This window comes from Oryza brachyantha, chromosome 1, assembly GCF_000231095.2.
Source record: "Oryza brachyantha chromosome 1, ObraRS2, whole genome shotgun sequence".
NCBI classification, from domain to species: Eukaryota; Viridiplantae; Streptophyta; class Magnoliopsida; order Poales; family Poaceae; genus Oryza; species Oryza brachyantha.
Genome location: NC_023163.2, coordinates 22,718,882 through 22,742,842, shown reverse-complemented (window position 1 = coordinate 22,742,842; position 23,961 = coordinate 22,718,882). Strand labels below are relative to the sequence as shown.

Below are 23,961 nucleotides of genomic sequence, written 5' to 3'. Positions count from 1 at the left end.
ATCAGTTTGTCAGTTGCACATGCTTAATATATTTACTTGATCTCGTAGCATGCATGCCCAATCTAGCCTAGCTAGTTGCTTTGGCCGTTCTCCTCTGTTATGTCCAGACTCCAGAATGTCTTCTGCGGGGCAACACGGTATACTGACATTTTATATAATTCGTAGCAGTTTAGAGCTAATGTAAATATTAAGTTATGTCCTCGTTGCTTCACCAGGCAGTGAACAAGTAAGAGGACCGAGAGTTTATAACTTAGCAGTACATCGTTCAGCCTACGCAACACACTCGCGGCGTCGTGTGTAGCCGCTGTTCTCTGCCGCCGCCCGTCATTTTCTGTTTCTGACGGCGCTCTTCACCATGTTCCCCGGGAGGGAGGACGACGGCGTGACGGCCTTCCGTATCTTGAAGAGGTTCCATGCCGTCCCCACGGCGTGGCCGGCCGTCGCGAACGCGTCCTCCGTCGCCTCCCCGGCGCTCTCTCCATACCTACGAAGCACAAAGCTAATTGACGTTTGACAACCGATGTTCCCAACTGCTTGGAGATATATCCGAGCTAGATTGAGAATTTGATGCTAAATTGCTAATACACGGAAGAATATATAAGGCAGCGATGTCTGAACTTCCTTGCCTCCTCGACACTGCACCAGCGACAACATTGGAAGTGGCAGCGAGTGATCTCCTCTCAGCAGCCTCCACAGCGTCCATAACTTTATCTACCAAAACAAAAGCCAACCAATGCAAAAGATTGGGCATAAGCTTCGTTATTCCGAGCACTAAGATTCGTTATTCTGATTGACGTAGCAAAGCCTCGATCCGTGGAGAACTCGAGGGTGAAGCAAATTGGCGGCAGGACACTCACTGATAGCGTCAAGAGAGGCCAGGATGACCTCCCCTGGAACGGTGGCGAGGAAGGCCTTCCCTTGCTTGGAACGAAGCAGCGGCGCGGCCATGGATCCCGTCACCGCGATGACCGTGTCGAGCAACGACTGGCTCATCTTCTCCGTCATCTCCGACAGCTTCCTGACCCTGAAGAACAAGCCAACGCAAGAAGTAGCATCATGCAGTACAGGTAGCATCATATTTCTCCGGTAGCTAGTTGGATCACTTGCCTCTTGAGGCTCTTGTTGACTCCACGCTTCGCGTCCGCCTGGCCTGTCCGGCCAGGTCCGCCGCCTGCGCCGCCGACTCGTTTGCTCACGCTGCCGGCAGCTTGAAGACGAACCAGGTCGGCTCCGCGCTGAACCTGCACACGGAATTGAAGCCGGATTAAGCTACGGATTGGAGGTGTCAGAGGGCTCAGAGCAGACAAGAGGGGAGGGGCTAGAGGGGCACGCACCTGGCTTGCGTACGCGTCGCTGCACATGAAGATGCCCCTCACGAGCTGGCCGGTGCCGGCGGCGATCGCCTTGGCCAGCACGTTGTTGTAGCCCTCCATCCTCGGCGCGTAGTCGTTCCAGTATCCGTCCGTCGTCGCCGGCGGCGTGTTAGTGGCGGTGGCGGTGGCGGTGTAGCTCCTCGATGGCGCGGGCGCGCCGGCCGAAGGCGTGGAGAAGCACGCGTTGGCCCTGAGGAACGCGTCGAGCGACGCCAGCAGCGCGTCGTTGGGCGCGGCGAAGGAGACGCCGTAGTTGAGGAACGCGCCGCCGTCCCTGTCCGGCAGCGTGAAGAGGTAGTGCAGCCGGTCGAGCCTCACCACCGGCTCGTCCCTCGTCAGCGGCCACCCGAGGTCGCGGCCGACGCGCGCCACGGTGGCCACGGCCACGCCGTCCTTGGCGATCCGCACGACGGCGAGGTCGCCCCGGGCGAGCTCGACGGGGCCCTCGGCGCCGTCCAGCAGGTGCACCGACGCGCCGGGCACGCGGAGCAGCGTCTCCTCGCGGATACCCCTCGGCGGCCTCGACGTCGACGACATGCCGCCGCAGCAGGCCATGCCCAGAGCGAGCTAGGTGGCGGCTACACAAACGCGAAGTCGGCGAGTGATTCAGAGGACGAGGCTGTGATGAACTGAACCACTAATATAGGCAGCCATTCTTGATCACGTAGCTAGCTTTCTCAAACATATCGAAAACTCGAACAGAAGAGGGGCATCGAATAATTCCATTGCAGCAGGCAACGAGCATTCTCGTCCCTTTTGCGGCCGAGAGGTGTGCCTTTATTCCATTCTTCGTGGCTAATACATTCTTTCGCGCCTGAGAGGATGATATTGGAATAACCAGGTTCCAAACATTCGTTTCATCGTATATTGTATATTATCTTAGTCTACTTCTAATGTTGTGATTTAATTAGTCTCAAAATACTCGTATCGTTATAATTCAATTAGTCCTAAAATTAAACCACCAAGTGTTTTGAGACCGAGGTGGTATTTAGGAGTACAAATGTTCAACAAAAAGGTAAGAATGCCATTTATACAAACACAGACAACTTTAGGTTAATTTACTGCCTCAAAAGAACCATATGATTAGATAATTTTATTCAGTATTTATTTAGTAGAGACTAACGTTATGAAGAAAACGTAGATAGGTGGTGGGGAAATATGTGTTTATACCGACAGAAAAAAATAAATTATAAGTAACTGATGAGATAAATAGACAAATAGTAATAAAAAATATGTATATATTTTAATAGCGGTAAAGTCCCTCATTTTATTATAAGATTCAAATTTATGAAATGGCCGTATTTTTAAACAAAGAGAGTCGTTGATTCTAATCTTAAATGCCGAAGACCCGAAGCCCTACGTCATTTGCAGCACGAGCATTTGGATCACGGTTTTGGCCATGGATTGTGCCGACCATAGTCGGCACTCGGTACCATCCATATGCAAGCCTTTCCGTGAAAAGTTAAAAGGCACTATCTTTTATATGTAAACATTTTGGTGGCTCACAAAGTTAATGTAGCCATATAATATTAATCGAATCTCTCATATTCCATTGAACGAACTGGTTCGGCTTTCTCAGTTTCTCTTTCCTGCACGTATTCCTTTATTTAAGGCCTCATCCTTTTCTCGGTCAAGCCCATCCATTCGGTTATTTTCGTTCTTCCCTTGCAGCCATCCAGCCCACCATCAACCTGGCTCCCTATGGATCACATTCTGTCAGCCCAAATCACATTAGGGCATTTACGGTGCATGGATCCTCGTTAAGGATCCTCACCCTCCAACTAGGATGAGACCATTCATCCAAAAAAAAAAACCATTTATCATAGTGCAAGTGTCTCTAATATTTTGTAAGTCAGTCCCTGCACTTTTTTATTTTAGCCCTCATAGTTTTCCTATTTGTATAAAGTCTAAATATTTACCATAAAAACCCTAAAAACCCTAAAGATAAGAGAATCATAATAAAATTAGTACAATATTTTACACAAATACCCTTCTAACGGGGGTGAGCTTGGGGCCGCCAAGGTGAGTGTGTCGGGGCGGCCGAGTGCGTCGCAACTCCGACGACGTGGATTCGGTGGCACGGCTTCGGAGCTAGGGGTGGAGGAGGATGCGATGGCCTCCGGCAGAGTGGCGCGGAGCTCGGGATTGAGGAGGCGTCGGCCACCGACGGAGCTGCGCAGATCTGAGCTTAGCGACAGTGGTGGGATGAGCTTCACGGACGACGTCCTGTGAGCTTGAGAGATATGTGGTGGCCGCTGCTCGGCGAAGGTAAGTCGAGCACATGCCCCTCACTCCGATCGCCGGCCTTCTCACTCTATTTCTTTGCTCGGAAACGTTGGGACCCACGTCGGGCCGAGTGGAGGCGAGGACGCGACCTCCACAACGCGGTTTCTCACCGCCCCCTGCTGCAATCTCTGTCGAGGCGCTCGCGTCTTGCAGAGGACACGAGCAACTTGGTGAGGGTACATCTTCCTCCCCTTCTCTCCGCCACGCCGACTGGCGGCGGAAGTGGCGTGGTGAAACGCTACGTCCGTCGCACTGTGAATGGCATTACAACCCGGCTGCCTCACTCGTGCACCTGGCTTTTTTTTTAACTTTAATAAATAGTTTTATTATTAAATCTTGAAAAAAAATATATTTTTATCGTATAAACCTTTTAGCCACGCTATTTGTGCCGTGGCTAAAAAGGTTAATATGGTGAAAATATTTTTCTCCGAGGTTTAGATATGAAATTATTTATTAAAAAAAGTTAAAAAATAAAAAAGTTACCAGTACATGAGAAATCACTGAACCTTGGTTTCCATGTCTTGGAAAAGGAAGGGCCCGTCTAGTGGTCAAATGTTTGAAAATTTTAGTTTCATCGATCAAATCCGATCATTGCCGTTAGATGATAGTTTTAAGACATGCACGTAAGTCAAAAAAAACTCATACATATCTTCTTCTCAGTCCCATGTATTGCGCGCGTTTAACAGAAAAAAAATCAAACTTTTGATAGTAGCAAAAGTGAAAAAGAAATATTTTACTCCATTGTTGCGGGCCATTTCGAGGTGGGACCGGGAGAGATGGCCGGGGGTTTAAAAGCGAGAGCTCTCGTCCGCGTCCCGTAGTGGAAAGGGTATGGACGTCGCGGATACGCCCAAGTATCCCGCTTGGCCGCGTTTGCGCAGGTGGACGGTCAGATTGAGTTTCCGTAGACGTCAAGAAGCCCTCGGGCTTATATATCGCGGTATCGCCAGCACGCCTGACACTGTCCTTCCACCCACTCACCTGAGCTGCGCCTCCCTGCTCGTCGTCAGGTTTTCATTTTTACCTTTCTCCATCTTTGCTTTCCGATTTGAATTATAATGTATTTGAATTAATTCTAACTCAAGTTTCATCGCTGAAACGCGGGTGTGCGTCTGCTTGCAGATCTTTGAGGCGGGCCAAGATGGTGAGGTTCACGGCGGAGGAGCTCCGCGCGAGCATGGACAAGAAGCACAACATCCGGAACATGTCCGTGATCGCCCACGTTGATCATGGTGTGTTGTTCAGTGATGCAAAATATCGATTCTATTCTATCCGTCGCTTCGCATGTGGGTGAAGGTCCGAAGGATAGTAATGTAGAATGGATGTGCATGCGATTCGTTTGACTGTGTTTTGTGTTGGGAAATCTGCAGGGAAATCGACGCTTACCGACTCGCTGGTGGCGGCGGCTGGCATCATCGCGCAGGACGTGGCCGGCGACGTGCGGATGACGGACACGCGCGCGGACGAGGCGGAGCGCGGCATCACCATAAAGTCGACGGGCATATCGCTCTACTACGAGATGGCGGAAGAGTCCCTCGAGAGGTTCGACGGCGTGCGCGCCGGCAGCTCGTACCTCATCAACCTCATCGACTCGCCCGGGCACATCGACTTCTCCTCCGAGGTGACGGCCGCGCTCCGCATCACCGACGGCGCCCTCGTCGTCGTCGACTGCATCGAGGGCGTCTGCGTCCAGACCGAGACCGTGCTCCGCCAGGCGCTCGCCGAGCGGATCAAGCCCGTCCTCACCGTCAACAAGATGGATCGCTGTTTCCTTGAGCTCCAGGTACGCGCTCTTCCCGACACCTCGCGCGCGCTCTGACATGGTTGGTTGCCTGCTCTGTTTGGTTCACCAATCTCGTGTGTGTGTGCGCGCGCACGCAGCAAAACGGCGAGGAGGCGTACCAGGTGTTCTCCCGCGTGATCGAGAACGTGAACGTGACCATGGCGCCGTACGAGGATGCTAAGCTGGGCAACTGCCTGGTGGCTCCGGAGAAGGGCACGGTGGCCTTCTCGGCCGGGCTGCACGGCTGGGCCTTCACCCTGTCCAGCTTTGCCAAGAGATATGCGGCCAAGTTCAAGGTGGACGAGGCCAAGATGATTGAGCGGCTCTGGGGCGAGAACTTCTTCGACCCGGTCACCAAGAAGTGGACGAACACAGAGACGAACTCGCCGACGTGCCAGCGCGGGTTCGTTCAGTTCTGCTACGAGCCCATCCGCCAGATCATCTCGGCGTGCATGACCGACGACAAGGAGAAGCTGTGGTCGATGCTGGCGAAGCTCGAGGTCACGCTCAGGGCCGACGAGAAGGAGCTCACCGATAAAAAGCTGATGAAGCGCGTCATGCAGGCGTGGCTGCCGGCGAGCGACGCCCTCCTCGAGATGATCATCTTCCACTTGCCGTCCCCGGCCATGGCGCAGCAGTACCGCGTCGAGACCCTGTACGAGGGGCCCCTCGACGACCCCTACGCCACCGCCATTCGCAACTGCGACCCCAAGGGACCCCTCATGGTCTACGTGTCCAAGATGATCCCAGCGAGCGACAAGGGGAGGTTCTTCGCCTTCGGCCGCGTCTTCTCCGGTACGGTGGGCACCGGCAACAAGGTGCGGATCATGGGCCCCAACTTCGTGCCCGGCGAGAAGAAGGACCTGTACGTCAAGACGATGCAGCGCACGGTGATCTGGATGGGCAAGAAGCAGGAGTCCGTAGAGGATGTCCCCTGCGGCAACACCGTCGCCATGGTCGGCCTTGACCAGTTCATCACCAAGAACGCCACGCTCAGCGACGAGAAGGCGGTGGACGCTCACCCGATCAAGGCGATGAAGTTCTCCGTGGCGCCGGTCGTGCGCAAGTCGGTGGCCTGCAAGAACGCCTCCGAGTTGCCCAAGCTCGTGGAAGGGCTGAAGCGCCTCGCCAAGTCGGACCCCCTGGTGGTGTGCACCATCGAGGAGTCCGGCGAGCACGTCATCGCCGGAGTGGGGCAGCTCCACCTGGAGATTTGCCTCAAGGATCTCCAAGAGGACTTCATGAGCGGCACCGAGATAATCGTTGGCCCGCCAATCATCACCTACCGCGAGACCGTCGTCAGCAACTCGTGCCGCACCGTCTTGAGCAAGTCGCCGAACAAGCACAACAGGCTGTACATGGAGGCCCGGCCGCTGGACACGGACGAGGATCAGCAGCAGGAGAAGAAGGCGCTGTCCAATGCGATTGACGACGAGCGCATCGGCCCCAAGGACGACGTCAAGGAGCGCGCCAAGATCCTCTGCCAGGAGTTCGGCTGGGACAAGGACCTGGCCAAGAAGATCTGGGCCTTCGGTCCGGAGACCAAGGGCCCCAACATGTTCGTCGACATGTGCAAGGGCGTCCAGTACCTGAACGAGATCAGGGACTCGGTGGTCGCCGGCTTCCAGTGGGTGTCCAAGGAAGGCGCGCTCGCCGAGGAGAACATGCGCGGCGTCTGCTTCGAGCTCTGCGACGTCGTGCTGCACTCCGACTCCATCCACCGCGGCGGCGCCCAGATCATCCCGACCGCACGCCGGGCCATGTACGCCGCGCAGCTCACGGCGTCGCCGCGCCTGATGGAGCCCATGTACCTGGTGGATATCCAGGTGCCGCAGGCGGTGGCGGGCAACGTCTACACCGTGGTGCACAGCCGGAGGGGCAGTCTGGTGGAGATCCTTAGGCCCGGCACGCCATTGGTCAACCTCAGGTTCTACCTCCCCGTCGCCGAGTCGTTCGACTTCACCGAGAGGCTCCGCGCCGACACGTCCGGCCAGGCATTCCCGCAGTGCGTCTTCGACCACTGGAAGATCATGCCGTCTGATCCGCTCGTGGAGGACTCTGATGCGGCTAAGGTGATCGCCGATATCAGGAAGAGGAAGGGTTTGAAGGACATCATGGTCCCGCTGTCAGAGTACGAGGATAAGCTTTGAGCTGCCTCTTACATGCTATCCCTATTTTTGTCTTCGTTCTTGTTCGAGCATGACAGGGTGAGTAGCCGTTGTTTTTTGTCAGTTTAAGTTTAGGAAGGAAACTTAAGTTAAGTAGCAAGTTGTGCTTAATATGTAACCTTTGAGCAGATTTTGTTATGAATATTGTGTGCTACTACTAAAGCATGAATAGAAGTGTTGTTCGTCTGTTCGCTGCGTTATGTCTCAGTTCATCTTATGACCGTGTTCGATTTGCTAAGATCATGCTTTATATGGCAGTAATCAATCTATTAACTCACTGAGACTGAACAGATCTTGCAATGCAGAGGTGAACAAACATTGCAGTACCTAAGTACCATATGCAGAAAAAAAGAACTCATATACACCGAAGACTGCAGATATTGCACATAGGGTTAATGTACAATTGCCACATGTTAAGTACTACTACACATTTAGCCCTTTAGGGAACTGTATAGCTTCTATCGCTTCAGAATCCAGTATTGCATATTGATCATCCTTGTACATAGGGTTAGCTTTTGGGAGGAATATAATGAGATTCAGCTAGTACTCATCAGCCTGGCGGTATTGAGAATAGGAGGCTGCCAGAAGAGCAGCCCCAACGCCTGAGCCATCATTGACAGGTTTGATCACAACAGAGGATGCTAGCTCCTGCCCAAGCAAGTCACTCAGAGTGCTCTCCATGCACTGACTGAAGAAAGTGTAGTATTTATAGACCCCTCCATCCACAGCGATCACGGACCTTCTGTCAGGATGCCGACCGAGCTTTTTCATGATGCCGTATATCCCGGCAGCAGCAAGTCGTGCCCCGCGTGTCGCAATAGCCTCACAAACATCCACAACCAGCTTCCTCGTTTGGACTTTGGAGAGAGGTACATTTGATCTGAAAACCAAATAAGATCATTCGGTTGTAGGAATTGAACAAATGGCAGTATTAGTGAAGGTCCAAATATGAGCAATACCCCCAAGATTTCGTTCAGCTTGTCGGCAACTGTTCTGAGATCAGACGATATATCACGATGGATCATCAGCATGTCGATTGTCCTGGAATGCAATGTAAATCTAGTCTTTAAATGGCAATTGTCGAAAAAGTAAATAGTTTGGTTTTAATTTTAAGAGCTACCCACTAAGGTTTTAATCCAGGAAATATGATAAATTAGTTATGTAAAGCCTAGAGAAATTTCTCACTTGTCTGTTTATTTCTATTTAATCACATAATATTTTCAAATGCTTGCTTTACTCAGCAAAGTTTCAAATGCAAGCTACGTAAAACCTAAATCTTCAACTGACGAAATTGCTTCTGTTCATTGGTAGTCTAGCCATATCTATACTACAAGAAATATCAATCTGAAGGGTGTTCTCACTTAAGAGGACATTCTTCAATTTATATTCTTGCTGATACAATTCAGTTCTTACCTGATCAGCGTGATCTTTTATAGAATTCTAATAGCTACCCTGAAGTTTGTCATAGGCTATATGAAGGCAACTACAGATTCATCAGCAGTTCAGCTGGATTTTTTTTCCTTTTTACATGATAGATTAGTGAATGATAGCTACAAGTGCTGTCGCGCCTTATCACGAGCTTCTTGACAAATATTGGATCAAAATGAAAATGAAAAAAACACTGAACATACCTTAGAACGTATGGTTTCTCAAGTTTTGGAGGTATATTATCACCAAAAATGGCAGCTTCTCAAGCCATCTTTAGCAAGATTCTTCGGACAATTTCCCCCATATACATACCGGAAATCAACTTTTCGTAAATCTGGCAGGGAAAATACCATATGGATTACCCAAAAAAGGGAGAAACAAAATATCAAGGGGCAGTACCTGTTCTCCAGGGTTCAAACTTTCTGCATCCAACTCTCGATCAAATTCAGTCAGTGGAAGATGAGTGCACTTGAAGTTACCCCATTCCATGTTTATTACCTTTTACAAAACCAAGTAACTAATAAAACATCCTCATAAACACATCAAAATTATCAATAAGGCAAAAGTATTTCTTTAGTGTGTCCTTTTGTTATTCAGGAAGGAGTACAAAATATAAGCAGCTGTGCACAATCTTTCATGTATGCTTCTACCTTGGGATAATGTGAGCTGAAGTAACTAGCAAGCATAACTGCAGAAGTATAGACTAAAGAAACGCACCATATCTCCAGACATGGGCTGGGGGCCATGCCATTTAGGAATTGCATTTGCATGCTCTATGTATGCTGCATTACTGCCAGTTCCCAGTACAACAGCAGCAATAGTATCATGATCCACATATCTCCCAGCGGCTAATGTCCCTACTGTATCATTAACCTGAAAAGGTAGTGTTTTATAATTTAGTTTCTATGTTGCCAGTCCAATAAAACTGGACATCTAGTCGTAACATTGTTTTCTAGTAGTATTTCTACCATTAAGCTAAAATGGGTATCAAAAGAAGCTAACCAATGCTGTGACTTTCATATTAAGTCCTTGATGTTTGATAGCCATGTTTAATTCAGCCACAACATACTTGCCAACCTGACTTCAATGCAACATGCAAGTTATAAATAGTTAACAGGATACATAAGATCTCACAAAACGAAAAGAAAACTCATAATTTGTAAATTTTGATCCAGGATGCCACATTATTATTATTTTGTTCAAAATGAAGCTGGATATTGTCTTTGCCTTATACACTTAGGATTTTAATTTGGTTTTCATAATGAGGTAACCAAACTGACCATTTCATCGATTGCAAAACTCTTCGTCCACTTGATGAGAGTACCAGATGCCAATGATGTTTGTTTCACTGGAAAGGAGAATGTAAAACCTAATTCTCTTTGGGTACCCTCAGGAAGACAGCAGTCTTCACTTTCAGAGGCAACAAATTTTGCTAATGCAGCAGCAACAAAATCAAACAATTCCTGATCAAAATTACACCAAATATGCCAAGCTTAGTATGGAATAGAAATAATTGGTTAGAACAAACTTGCAGAAGTGGGACATGGTTACATGTGAACTGCTGGACATTAAATGTTGTGGAATGGACATCCCTTTAGAATCTTGCTTGATAACTCGCTGTTCCTTTCCTCCTAATTGAATTCGTAAAACACGGAAATTTGTTCCTCCAAGGTCAAGTGCATAAAACATCCCTGTCTCATCCCTTCAATAGTTTTTTTTAACAGATATCAGACACAGTGAGCTGAAAGTGCAAATTCACGAAACAGTTTAAATATAGCCATGGACCAAACAAGTTATCCAGTTTGACAAGTTCAGACAGACATATGTACGCTGCAGCCATACAATCTCTTCATGTAGTCATACCACGGATGATGGATTCATGGCGCTTTGCTTATTTCAGCTTGCACCATATAGCTAAGGTAAATTTATTGTGCTCTCGCTAAAACCTACTAACCTACTCTACAATGTAAATTAAGCCAGGACTATGTGTGTTTACAGGATTCTTCAATTACTTTTAACTCCTGGGAATCTAGGACACACCATTCATTTCCCCCTTGAATTCATACAGAAGACAGAAAGCCATAAACATACCCCTGATCAAGTTACGTATCAACCCTTAGGTCACAATGTCACATCGATTTCTAGACAAAATGAGCATGTGAAAACATCCGTAAAAAAAATCTATCCAATCAAGTAAATCAGAAATTTTCGCATATTGTTGACAACACATATCATCATCCTAGGAAAGCACAGCGGCATCCAACTCAGAAAGCGAGGCAGCGCAAGCAGTCAAGTACAGAAAAATGGTCCCTCTTTTGGGATTTGCCTCACCCTGTCTCCCGATAACGAAAGAGAAAGTAACAAGAAAGGAGTAGTTCGCCTCAGCCGACGTCAATCGCTCTCCAATTGAATCGAAGAGGTGGGGTAGTGAGTGCTACTGTAGTGTGCAGTACTGGGGGTGAGGAGGCTGGGGCCTCAGGGTTCGCGTTACGCCCTCCGTTGAGGCATGATTTTGGTAAGTCGCGGTAATTGAGTTTAAATTTAAGGAGAATTTAAAAAGTTTGAGAAAAAATTTAATGAAAAAAATATATGTTGTATATGTTGATATATAGCATAGTTTTGTCAAAGAAATTAATGAAAAAAAATGTATTCTCGGCGTAATTAAAAATCATAAACGAGTATTTCGGGAAACAAAATTAAAAAATAGCCTATTGCAAGTAATATTTTATAGGAAGATTGTCAAGAATATATTGTGTTAAGTCATTATTAATTTACATTAGACACTTGGGTACATAATGTTGAAATACAAATATACCACGATGGATATATGAAAAATATATAGAGAGAAAAATTATACGTGCATCTTAGTACATATAGTTGTGACACAGTAATCAAAATGAAGTTGTCGTTACTTGTTATTGGAGTGAATTATTTGGTGAAGGGTGATATGCCAGTGTATGTTTGTATGTTGCAATATTAAGAATTTAGAAAATGTCATGTGAAATTTTCTTATTTTCTCTATACATGTCCTATTATCGTAAATATAGTCACAAAATATTTTCTTATTTTCATGTATTTTTTTAGATTTTTTAAAGTTTTTTTTTTGCATTTAACATCACATCCGCGGTAACCACGGTTTTTTTCGCGGTAACCACGGTTTTGGCTAAAAAACCACGCAGTAAGACGCGGTAACCGCTGTTCTCATTTGTTGTTCCAGCAAGTAGTTACCGCGGTTTTCGCGGCTTATCGCGTGATAAGCCGTGAAAACCGCACGAGTTTAAATTCAAATTTTTTGGATTCAAATTCATTACGATTTTTATGGTTTTTGCGGTTACCGTGCGGGATCCGCGGGAGCGTGGTACCGCGGTTTTGGCGGCTTGTGCGGTAAGGGGAACCCTGGGGGGCCTTACCCGGATGGGAGGGAGTCGACGTGGGTGACAATCGTCTGGAGGTCGCTCTCTCCCTCGGAGGCGAGCCCTGCGCGCATCTCCGCGGCCATCGCGTCGGCCACCTGCCGCAGCAGCTCCACCGGCGCCGCGCACCCCTCCTCTAGGCCCCGCAGCACGGCCCCTGCGCGCTCCAACCGCTTCACCGCCCGACGTTGCCACTGGCGCGACACCGCGGACGCTACCGCCACGGCCGCGACCATCGCCGCAGACGCCAGCGCCGCCGCTTTCCTCATCGCCGACGGAGTTGTGTTCGCTCGCCCCGCGGCCTTGGTGGCTCGGCGCGGCGAGTCGGTGGGTTTACTAAAGCCATGCGGTCAACGCTCGTCCGGACTGACGCGGTGGGGGTCAATGCAGGCAGCCGTACGTGTGAAATTGATATACGCGCATCCAGCCGTTGCATACGCGCATCGGACGATCCACAGAAAACTGGCTGATTTCGTTAGGCTCTTTGCTCGTCAAGATACGTTTCTGAAGCACTACTACTTTAATTCTTATTGTTTTAATAATTAAAGTTAAAATTTTAAAACTTTAACTGTTAGTAACTCTAGAAATATTTAGTTAGGAGATGACAACATGTGCTTCAATAAAAATAAAAGAAATTTATTAATATGCTTGTATATATTGTTATAGAAAATCATACTCACGTAGAGGCTCCGAAGGCTGTGTCATTCTCCAGAACAATAGAAATTATAAAGGAGTACTATACGAAAGCTCAACTCAATTTCATCTAAGAAAACTTAAGCATATTACAACGCCCATGTATGCAAGATGGGAGATTTTGGTACACAATGCAACAGTCACTAATACTAGCAATCTAGCACTCTTATCTTTTCAATTTTTCTTATACTTATAAACAAAATTTTGGATTTTTCAACTATAAATTTAGAATTATTTTTAAAGTCTTTTAATCATAGTTTATTTTTAACATAGGCTTTTAAATCGCTAAAAACATATATAGAAGTGGCAATGCGGCTCGCAAGAAGGGGTGGGGGGCCTGACCATTTTGTAGGTGCTCCCCTTGTTGTTCTTGTACTGGGTGTTTTGGGTTAGGGTTTAGGATGGCAAGGGGGTATATTTGCAAACGACATATTTATAAATGAAATTTCTTTTTATGAATATAACTTTTATATACGTATTATTAGCTATCTAAAAGTCAAGGCTGAAAAATAAACTACGATAAAAACCCCTAAAGTTAACTTTAAATTTAAGATTAAAAATTAAATTTTGATTTATAATTATAAGCAAGGGCGGACCTAGAATATGAAGGTTGGGGGAGTTGGTTACATTCTTCTTTCTCCAACCCCTATTCTTCTTCCTTCCCTCTTCGTCTCCTCATATTTCCCCTATTTTTTAAGGGGATCCAAACGTGTAGGGAGCTGGAGCCTCCGCAGCCTCACGCTAGATTCGTCCCCGATTATAAGCATATGCTAAAAGATGAAGGCTTACTTCCTAGGCACACGATAACTCATGTAGGTTGTTCAGGGTGCAATTTGGTCTGTAATTGCTTCGTCGTCAGTTTCACATGCATACTGGAGGATATATCTCACATGACGTATTTCGTTCTAGCACTAAAAACATGAAAGAAAAAAAACTCAACAATGGGCTATTTGATGAAACAGCGGCATACAATATTGTCTATTTAACACACGATAACATTAAAAAATGTTGACTCAAACATAAAAGTTCATTTCAGATCTGGCAGTTCCTCTCTCCAGTGACTATAGAATAATATCAAAGTATTTAGTGGAACATCTCTCTGTCTAATAGAAAGAAACATATATTTTTATGTTACTATAATATAATCATGTAGAATCTTGTCATAGCGATTTCATTACAATAAATATAATAATCAAATTCAGTAGTTAATAAAATATATTACTTAAAAGTTACTAACAACTTACCAGTATACATGCATGCATATATAGAGCAGCATGTAGCACATAGAGTCAGAGGGTGATTGTTTAAAAAAAGGCGAACGAATTATTTGCAAAAAGAAATTATTTTTTATAAAAGTTTTATTTGTGATCTAAAAGCAAAGTCTAAAAAATAAATAATAAATAATCTCTAAAATCAACTTGAATTTAAGATTAAAAATTTAAATTTAACTTATATAAGTATAAGCCGGAGTGAAAAGCCATGATGTCAAAGTTTCCGTGCACCGTCGGTGGGTTTAGAGCAAGTTCAATAGTATAGTCAACTGCTAGCTCCAATTTATTTATAATCAATCTAATAGTCAATTCATACAATAGTTACCTACAAAACATCGATACATGGTCCCACATGTCATATATATATTTTGTTTTGAAGCTCATGTGCAGCTGGCTACAAATTAAATTAGTAGTTCACATTTTTTCTCTCTCCTCTCTTATCTCTTTAAAATATGTTTATAGGTAGTTTATAGCTTGCTATTGGAACTGCTCTTATGCCTCCTGCGTCCGATTCTTTTCTCGCGCATCGGGCGCTCGGTCAAAAGACTCAGAACACGGTCAGAAGGGGTATCCCGGCCGGCCGTCCGCCGCTATCCGGCGCACTCGTTCGTTCGATCGATTGGTCGGTGCGAACTGCGAACGTGCGGTGAGTCCGGTGACGGGGTGACCTTTGCGGCTTGCGTTACTAAGCTAGCTCGCGCGATGTGCGCCTGTGCTGCGTCGCACTGGCACTGGCTCATCACGCGGCCATCGCCTCCGCGATCCCGCCGCGGCAATCGTTCTTTGCGCTTTCCCCGGGTGAATTGGTCCGGCCGGTGCTTTTCCCCGAGCCCGCTACGGTATCACCCCGTACTGACCTTGCTGTTGCTGAGACTTCGTCCAGCCAAGTTTCGCCTTTTGGCCCAGCAGCGGACCCGCAACCGCCGCTCTCGGCTCTCCAGCTCTCCTGACTCCTCGTGCGCGGATGACGTTTGGCGACTGGCAGGACAAAGGATGGACATAGGCTTCAGGATTTGTGCTCCAATTTTAGGTTTGGAAATCGGACAATAATCAACAGCAGCATAATGGCACCACGTACTACGCACGACGACGGCGTAGTAGGGTAAGCTAGCGTGAGCAAGATGGATGAAACTGCCAACGAGACTGTACGTGCAAAAGGTGTCATCGCTAAGTACGCCTCAGCTGGGCTACGTACAATGACCCAGTGCGAGCCGGTCGATGATGGGATTGATTTAATCTTAGCTAAAACTTGTACATTATGAGACTTTTGGCACAATCATGTCACACGTACGTTAAGGATGGACATGAGTCGATGCACGGGCAATTTAGGATCAAACTCTAATTCAACTAAATGAACTAAACTAGAGTCGACTCTAAAGTACCCGTAGATCGATCCACGACCTTCCTAATGTACACGTATACACCCACTACTCACGTAGTCATAGGTTCCATTAATCGTTTCGTAGTTACGACATGTCCTAAACCAAAATTTTAATTTTATAATTTATCGTGATTTATTTTACCTTTTTTTAAGTTCTTATAGACAAAGTTTTACTGACATTCTTTTTTATTCACAACAATCTGGTTTTGGTTTTCTTCCAAAAAACAAAACAATGGGATCCATAATACTTTCTTCGATTTTTTATATGATACCGTTGACTTTTTATTTATGATTGATCGTTCGTCATATTTGAAATATAAATAATTATGAATTATTTTATTACGATTTAATTTATTAGTAAAGAAACATGACTTATAATTTTACATGTTTGGATAAAAGTTTTGAATAAAATGAATGATTTAAAAGTTAACGGCGTCAAATAAAAGTAACACATTAAAGGAGTAGTTGATTGAACACTCCTATAAAAGTTTGTGCCAAGTCAATGGATTCACCTTACAACACAGCTAGAAGCTGGGGCGACCCAGCACACCCGATGTCATCTTCCAGTACCCCATGGCTATTTCTTACCTGTGAATTATGAGACCTTGGCACAATTATATCACACGAACGTATACGCGCAGTGCTAGTCTTTTGGTTGCACACTCGCATATATAGTACATGTCATGACTACGTCTCGTTTCGTCACTAACTATATAGCTATGCATACTTATATGAGTTCTTAAACACACACAGGACTTAGTAATTCAATTACCACTTTGCTAAGTACGTATATCCATGCTAATGATGACACAGATATTTCTTTTTCCTAGTAGCTAGTAGTACAGCATCTCTTGCGACAGCATGACATCGTCGAAGGAAGCAGCGCCGAGCAGGTCTTGGAACGAGCCGCCACCGAACGCGTCGAAGAACCACAAGCTGCTGGCGCTGCTGCTGCTGCTGCTGTTGCTGGACTCTGATGACAACGGCACCGTACTCTCATGCACGTCCACAGGCCACTGCATCTGCATGCTGCTTCCGTCACAGCTGCTGCTAGCGGTTGGACTCGTTCCCGGCGGCGACCACGACGTGGTCGCCGCATCCCGGGTCGACGGGGCGGCGGCGGTGATCATCGACTGCTGCTCGATGAGGCCCATCAGTTCGGCGTACAGCTGCTCCGACTTGTGCAGGAGCTCGGCGTTGTCGTCCCCGGTACTGTCGAGGATGGGCGCGTCGAGGTTGACGATGGCCGGAGGAGGAGGAGGAGAGGGTTGGCTGGAGGCTTGGGATGGACTGTCGACGGCGGCGATGCTGTCGTCGCCGGCGGCAGGGGACGGTGGTGTCGTCACTTCTCTTGTGGTGGACAAGTACCTCTTCTTGAGCTTGGTGTTCCAGTAGTTCTTGACGTCGTTGTCCGTCCGGCCGGGGAGCTTGGACGCGATCACCGACCACCTGTGTGCATCGCAGGCACAGCCATAATAATCAGTATACGCACAAGACGTACGATCATGCATGAAAACTATGCAAGCAATTAAGTGGAGTATATCACTAGAGCACACGTACTTGCTTCCCATTTCGCCGTAGAGCGACAGGATGAGGTTGTCCTCCTCGTCGGTGAAGCCGCCGTGCCGGATCGCCGGGCGGAGGTAGTTGAGCCACCGGAGGCGGCAGCTCTTGCCGCATCGTTTAAGCCCTGATGACAACCAAATGGTAACACATTAATGACATCATCCTTGCGTGTACATACCAGTGTCAATTAACTAACCGTCCCAAACCACCGACAAACCGAGATACTATTACTAGGAACCATTTCAGAGACGTTCCACCAAAGCAATGGAACTGTTAAACAATCTTTTGACTAGAAATGCACCATGCCGTTAAAAAGTTACATGTGACAGAAGCCTTGACCGCTATTCATCGAACCATGCACGAACACAGTCCTAACTAACTACCTTGTCAAGTGTAGCACACGGTTTCAAGAGAAGGAAATTAGAACCAAAGAAGCGCACGCAACGCAAGGTCGGTCGGCAGTGGCATGCAGTACCTGCTTTGTGGGGCAGCGCGATCCAGTTGCCGGCATTGCCGAACCTCTCCACGAAGCTCCTGAGTATGGCGTCCTCCTCCTGCGACCACGGCCCCCGCTTCACGCTCGACTTGTCGCAGCACGGCGACCGCCCCATCTCCCTTTCTCTCTTTCTCCCCCCCCACAACACCGCACGTACGCTCGCACTTCGGCTCTCACTCCACTACAGCTACCTCTCTCTGCTAATCAACGACGACGACGATGACGACGACGACGTCGAGGAGGAGCTAGCTATCGGGCGCGCGGAGGAAGAAGAAAGCTAGCTAGCGCGGGCGTGGTTGGTGAGGCCCCGGCGATCGAGGCCGGAGGTTATAACGAGCAGCGTCAGCGCGTGGCAGCAGCGAGAGCTGAGCCCCCAAGTTGACCGAGCGCACCGCGCGCCGCACACACACCACACATCTCTCTCCGTCTCATCTCATAATCTAAACGTCAAGGAAAGCTATAGAAAAGTTCAACCACCACCGGTCAGCTTCGTTTCTGTGTATTTTACGGGAGACGCCGATGGTGAGATAACCGTGTCTTCTATTGTTTTTTTGGACTTCTAAATACTTGAATAAATACTGGATGTCTAGTTCCTAAGAAAAATTATATTGTACTTAGCCCGTCCTTGTCGCCGACTAATTATTTTGTGCTTGCAGGATTTTCAGAGGTCGAAGCGACAGTTTTTTCGTATAGGAAAGGTGTATGTGCAGCATATAGAAATGCTTGGTCAAGCGACAGAAATGTCCATAGGCAGGCGCTTGCTTGTGTCCTCTGATCAGCAAACATATATTCTACAGGCCTAGGAGACCTAACTTGATGATAACTTGGCAACTACCGTCGTACGTATATGCTCCTATCTAGATGAGCATATAATCCATTGGCCATTGTTGCAACCGATTTTGATTTCTTTATTTCTTGAAGGGTAATTTTGACTTCTAACACACAAGAAAGCTCTTTGTTGCACACGGCAATGATCTGAATGAGGCGCTTTATTAGACTTCCAAATTGTTGCTAAAATATTCTAGGAAAATCGAAAAGCTGGAATGTTTGTTTTTATTTTTCCTATTTTAGAGTGTATCAAGAATATAAGACTACCCGTACTTCTTTTTAGTCTGAAATGAAATGCAGGAGAGTTCTTGAACTTGGTAGAAATGGCCAGGTTCACTAAAACTACTGAACCTGGACGGTTTTTTTTTTTCACTCTGTGCTACAAGAGCCAGCAAGATCGATGACGCCTGCATGTAGTCAGTGGCTTTTCGTCAGTGTCCATCGTCGTAACTTCGGTCCACGGCGAGCAGAAATGCGAATACGTGCACTTAGGTACGAACAGTAAGTAATTGGTAATGTCGCAAGCCAAATGACTACTGTAAACAATTGGACGGTTTGATTAATCCCTATTGATCTGGTCTCTGTGAAAAGAAAATAGTGGCATCTGATGACCTATACGTACGTGATTATCGTCACCTATATGCTAGCTCTACGTATACATAACGTAGCTGGAGAAATATGTCAGGAAAAGGGGGAACTAACTCCGATCTACTGAACCGTTAAATCCGTGTCACGATTCGTGTTGGCCTTCCTCTTCTTTAGGTCCGACGAGATGGCAACGGCAAGAGCGATTAGCGGTACACGACCAATTAAATTTCGGGGTTGGGAAAGAAGTGGGAGGAGAATCAGTGGCAGATCTAGAAAAAATATTAGAAGAGACCGATATCTTCTTCAACCTTCGTCTAGACTGTCTCTCGACGCCTTCAGCCCTTCTTTCTCTTTAGAAATTTTGTTGGGGAAACTGAGGTAACTCCAATGATACAGATTCCAATGATACAGATAGGATAGGGCACGCTCTAGCCCACCTAGCACGGGTGGTAGATCCGCCCTAAGGAAAACTGATTGAATTTCAAGGTATGATATACTAGCGGTATATATATTAGTATAAACAATGATGTGCTTAGATTTGACTACAATGTAAAAAAGGTAGTTTAGTAATACGGTAATCTAGTTTAAAGCCAAGCATAAAAATCGAACCACGATAGCGATCGACATTGACACGTGTGTCGTTGGCACCATTCCTTCTTAGTTTATGCGTCTTGGCATTCCCCCACCTATTGAGGAAGCTATTCAAATAGATTGATTTACCAAATTATTCGACACACAATAATATCGAAATACTAGTTTGCCCTTTTAATTTTACTCTTCAATAAATTTAAGTTGATATATAAATCAATATACATTGTTCGGTCATTTACACCAGCCGTATATGTACTGTAAAAGTTTTCTTTGAGGGCATTTAACTTTTTTATCGCTCTTAGGATTAAATAATAACAGATTTGTCATAATATATCGGTTTTTAAGATTGGAAAGAGAGGGAGTTCCCTTTGGTTAGATGAAATAGGCGCAAGAGGAGGCGGCTTGGCAATGGGCCCATGTTAACGGTGGGGGCGGCGATATCTCGAAGCGGCGACGATGGCGCCTTTGATGGCGAGGAGCCGCCCAAGATGAAAATGACAGTAGAGCGGGGGACGAGAGCATGGTCTAGGCCTGCTAATGGGTTGGATGGAAATGGGTTAAATATGTTGGTTTTAATTTGAATTGTGCTTGGTTGGGTGCAAATGGATTGTAACTTCAAATGGTCTAGATTGGATTGGGTTATAGAGACAAATGGATTGGTATGGACTAGATTTGGTTTGATTATTTTATGTTCTAAATGGATTTAACCCATGGAGGATAAATGGATCCTTTAATTGGATAGCTAATGGATAAGATAATAGACATACGTGGGGCCCACATGTAGAAATCGACCAAAATTTGCACAAAGTTGCTTTTATACATAATAGATCATTCCACTAAATTTCAGCCAAATTTGATAAACTTTTATAGTGTGAACGCGAGTTTTAAAATTTTAGGTCCGAGTTTATACATATCAAATGGTGCATCCATTTTATAAGGGTGGGTTGAATCCATTTAAACAAATGGGTTGGTGCGAGTTAGGCTAAAATCAAAGTTGGATTGGATCCCAATGAAGAATAATTAGTACGGGTTGGTTTGGCAGACTAATTAGCAAAGAAATGAATTGAAGCGGATTTGAATTGGATTACGATCCATTTGCAGCCTTACATGGGTGGGGCGGGGAGGCACGGCAGCGCACTAAGATGGCGGTGGTATCGTCGGAGGTAAAAAAAAAAAAAAAAAAAAAAAAAAAAAAAAAAAAAAAAAAAAAAAAAAAACCCTTAGGAGCGGTTAGGTTTCGGGTGAATCTCAAATTAAGCACGATCTGATGGCCAAAATCCGCATGATTGCTGAAGTAGTTTTCTGTCAAATAACAACTAGACAATCCTAGATTGACCCACCTATTGATCTAGCTACTAGCTAAGCATGGCGTATGTTAAAAAAAGTTTCTATTACATATGTAGAATGTTCTTCTTGAATTGATCATTAGCTGCAGGAGTAGTAGAATGTTCTAATTAAGATTCTTACGGTTCCAGCTCCAATTGGTTGATGCAATTTGTTTTATCCATACTTAATGTAGAGAATTAATTATGCATGTTTTCTTTTATCGTTTGTATATGCTAATGCACACTGTTCTCATCTGATCGAACTTTAATTAGTTTAGCAATCCAGATACGAGAATAGAGTACACATGTGAATGCTGTATGCAGGCACGCAAGCGGTCACAATATATGTATGTGTCCAATAATTCACAGTAATATTCCTGACTTTTTTTCCCTTTTTAAACTTTTATTCCTGACCTTTCTCACGCGCACATTGTATACACGCGTCTGAGAATTCTGATGCATTTTTGCAATGCTATATATCTGAAACATTTTAATTGGCCATTAATTAGTTGTCTTCTTGTCTCTTCCCTAGCTAACATCAAACCTCCAAGCTGCTTCATCGTACAGGATCAGGATGCTGCTAGCTGTTGTGGATGACCAATGCAATTAAAGAATGGTGGCATCTCTCTGATTGTGATTATTGTTTTGATTCAGAAACCGTACAGGGAAACTTATGACAGTTCAGCTGCTGAAGACGTAACGATTCCGGAAATCCAAATCTCACCGGATAATGCTTCCATCTGCTGGGTACGGATAACGTGGACCGTCCAAGCGATAAGAACATGAAACAAAATCCTTCAAAGGATACAATCAAGTGGCCAATTTGTGTCGAGAAGTTGTTCCAGTAGATGTAGAGATAAACAGAGCACGTTGAAACTACATATTCTGTTTCCACAGCCGTGCCAAAAGTCCCGTTTAAAAACTCCCCCAATTTAACGCTTCTCTTGTTCTTAAGTGCATATTTTCATTCAACAAAATTAAAATGCATTCTGTTGTTTCCCGAAAACAACAGCTGCCTCGGTTTCGACTAAGACCATGTTGGTTTTGGAGTCTGTTCCTGAATAGTTTTTTTTTTTTGCTGGAAGTATTACACTATTACTGCAAGAAAAAGCCAAGCCAATGGAAGTATAGTTGGTGTACTAACTGTCGTGGAAATTTGCTGCTGTCTCATGCTTCATGTTTGGCTATATACGATGATCAATCCATCCACTGATTATATAATTAAGGTGCAAAGCATCAATTGAATACCGTCCCTGTCAGGATGTTGCTACTTGCTAATTAGTATACTATTATCTCTTAGTTTCATCTCGCACCAACCACCAGCTAGCTAATCAGCAGGGTCGCCACTCTGCGCCAAGTTGACCATACAAGAGAGTGTGCGATGTATCATGATGTTACAAGATATAAAACGTTCGTCAAAACTCGTACGCCAATAATGTTCACCAAAACACACACACGAGCTGCGTGATGTGATTCATGTCGCAATGTTAAATTGCATATATAGATGGATTGGAGCATGCACTATTTTTTTTTGAAGACAATTAGCATGCGTAGTTGTGTACTGCATATATATATTAGGTGGCATGTTCATTGTCGCCTAGGCCATCAGGTCCATCGAATTTCTTTAGGTCCTCAAATCTTATGATCTTATCTCCAAATCACACATTTTGAACAGGTGTACCAGTACTGTTTTTAATTTATGAGTGTCCACTGGAAAACCAATTAACACATACGAATTTTCAGCAAATAGTATTCAATCGCCGTGCAAAACTGCAATTGTAATTAAAATAAATAAAGATGGAGTAAATAGATAGAATTAGCCCGACGAAGAAAATATATACTCTGTATAAGAGTAGACCATAGTATACATATGCCATTACCTTATTGATTGATGCTTTGCCTCATCAAATTGCTGAATGGAGCCTGTGGCTATTATCATTTTGACGACTTCTGACAAATTACAGAACCTAATTCTAATTGGGTGGCGGATATATATGTTTAGTTTGATCACTTTGGATTTAAGTGCAGCAATAATATTAGACTTAAAAATGATGACCATCTAGTCCAAAACCTTGTTTTGGATGAGACGATGCCCCAATTTTTCTTGGACAATGCGATCACCAGATTTTTATTATTGTTTAAACCTCTTTATCATTTAATTTTTTTAGATAATTCTTTATCATTTAATTTTAAAACTTAATTATTTCCACATCTAAATATTTTTCTATGTTATTTTACTTCCAGAAAATATTTCTTCCATGTCATTCCAATTAGCATGATTGGACAGCGTTGTAATACCGGTAAAAAGACCATGGCGTGACAAGGATTCATCACGGGGGTCATATTTTTGCTTGTTAAAAAAACGAATGTTATATCTACAAAAGAAAAGTAATTTATAGATAAAATTTTATACACATATTCTTGGTGATGTAAAAGCAACGACTAAAAAATAAACTACTATAAAAACCCTAAAATCAGCACCAAACATAAGATTAAAAAATCTAAATTTTGATTTATAAGTCAAAAGATTAGAGAGCATACCAACTATTATTGACATGTCATGACATAACAAGTATAATGTATTGTTTTGCTATGCCACCTCAGATGACATGATATTAAAAGTGCACGTGCTTAGCTTCCGTACCCATAACATTGTTGTTTGTCGAAGTTTTTGTATGCCAAAACCTATGGTTGTGTATCCTACCGTGTAAAGGTCGAAGATGCAATTTCATCTTCCGTATAAAACATGAATCTATTAGGGAATTGATTGT

At 45.1% G+C, this 23,961-nt stretch overlaps 4 protein-coding genes across 6 annotated transcripts; 1 reads left to right on the top strand and 3 right to left on the bottom strand.

Moving 5' to 3' along the window:
* Nucleotides 1-168: 168 nt before the first annotated feature.
* Nucleotides 169-2,092, bottom strand: LOC102719056 (senescence/dehydration-associated protein At4g35985, chloroplastic-like). 3 transcript variants are annotated; one of them, XM_040522433.1, is made up of 5 exons: nucleotides 1,335-2,092; nucleotides 1,108-1,241; nucleotides 858-1,024; nucleotides 586-711; nucleotides 169-484 (listed from the first exon to the last, which is right to left on the bottom strand). In XM_040522433.1, exons 1-5 carry the CDS (start codon nucleotides 1,926-1,928, stop codon nucleotides 351-353), a joined length of 1,155 nt encoding a protein of 384 aa, XP_040378367.1. In that variant the 5' UTR covers nucleotides 1,929-2,092; the 3' UTR covers nucleotides 169-350. The 3 variants fall into 3 exon arrangements, with proteins under 3 accessions (XP_040378367.1, XP_040378371.1, XP_006644642.1); XM_040522437.1 differs by having other exon boundaries at nucleotides 619-711; nucleotides 1,335-2,091; XM_006644579.3 differs by having other exon boundaries at nucleotides 627-711; nucleotides 1,335-2,086.
* Nucleotides 2,093-4,800: 2,708 nt separating this feature from the next.
* On the top strand, nucleotides 4,801-7,797 carry LOC102718781 (elongation factor 2-like). The gene is made up of 3 exons (XM_040522428.1): nucleotides 4,801-4,891; nucleotides 5,030-5,442; nucleotides 5,541-7,797. The coding sequence occupies exons 1-3, from the start codon at nucleotides 4,801-4,803 to the stop codon at nucleotides 7,590-7,592; spliced, it is 2,556 nt and encodes an 851-aa protein (XP_040378362.1). The 3' UTR covers nucleotides 7,593-7,797.
* A 353-nt stretch (nucleotides 7,798-8,150) lies between these two features.
* Nucleotides 8,151-12,720, bottom strand: LOC102720391 (hexokinase-9-like). The gene is given in 9 exon segments (XM_015834287.1): nucleotides 8,151-8,473; nucleotides 8,560-8,651; nucleotides 9,242-9,372; nucleotides 9,438-9,536; nucleotides 9,756-9,911; nucleotides 10,041-10,115; nucleotides 10,319-10,501; nucleotides 10,590-10,740; nucleotides 12,449-12,720. Coding segments are annotated over 9 exon segments (1,482 nt in total).
* Nucleotides 12,721-16,271: 3,551 nt separating this feature from the next.
* LOC102718500 (transcription factor RAX2-like) lies at nucleotides 16,272-17,973 on the bottom strand. The gene is made up of 3 exons (XM_040519971.1): nucleotides 17,838-17,973; nucleotides 17,357-17,486; nucleotides 16,272-17,245 (listed from the first exon to the last, which is right to left on the bottom strand). The coding sequence occupies exons 1-3, from the start codon at nucleotides 17,971-17,973 to the stop codon at nucleotides 16,630-16,632; spliced, it is 882 nt and encodes a 293-aa protein (XP_040375905.1). The 3' UTR covers nucleotides 16,272-16,629.
* Between the last annotated feature and the right edge of the window lie 5,988 nt (nucleotides 17,974-23,961).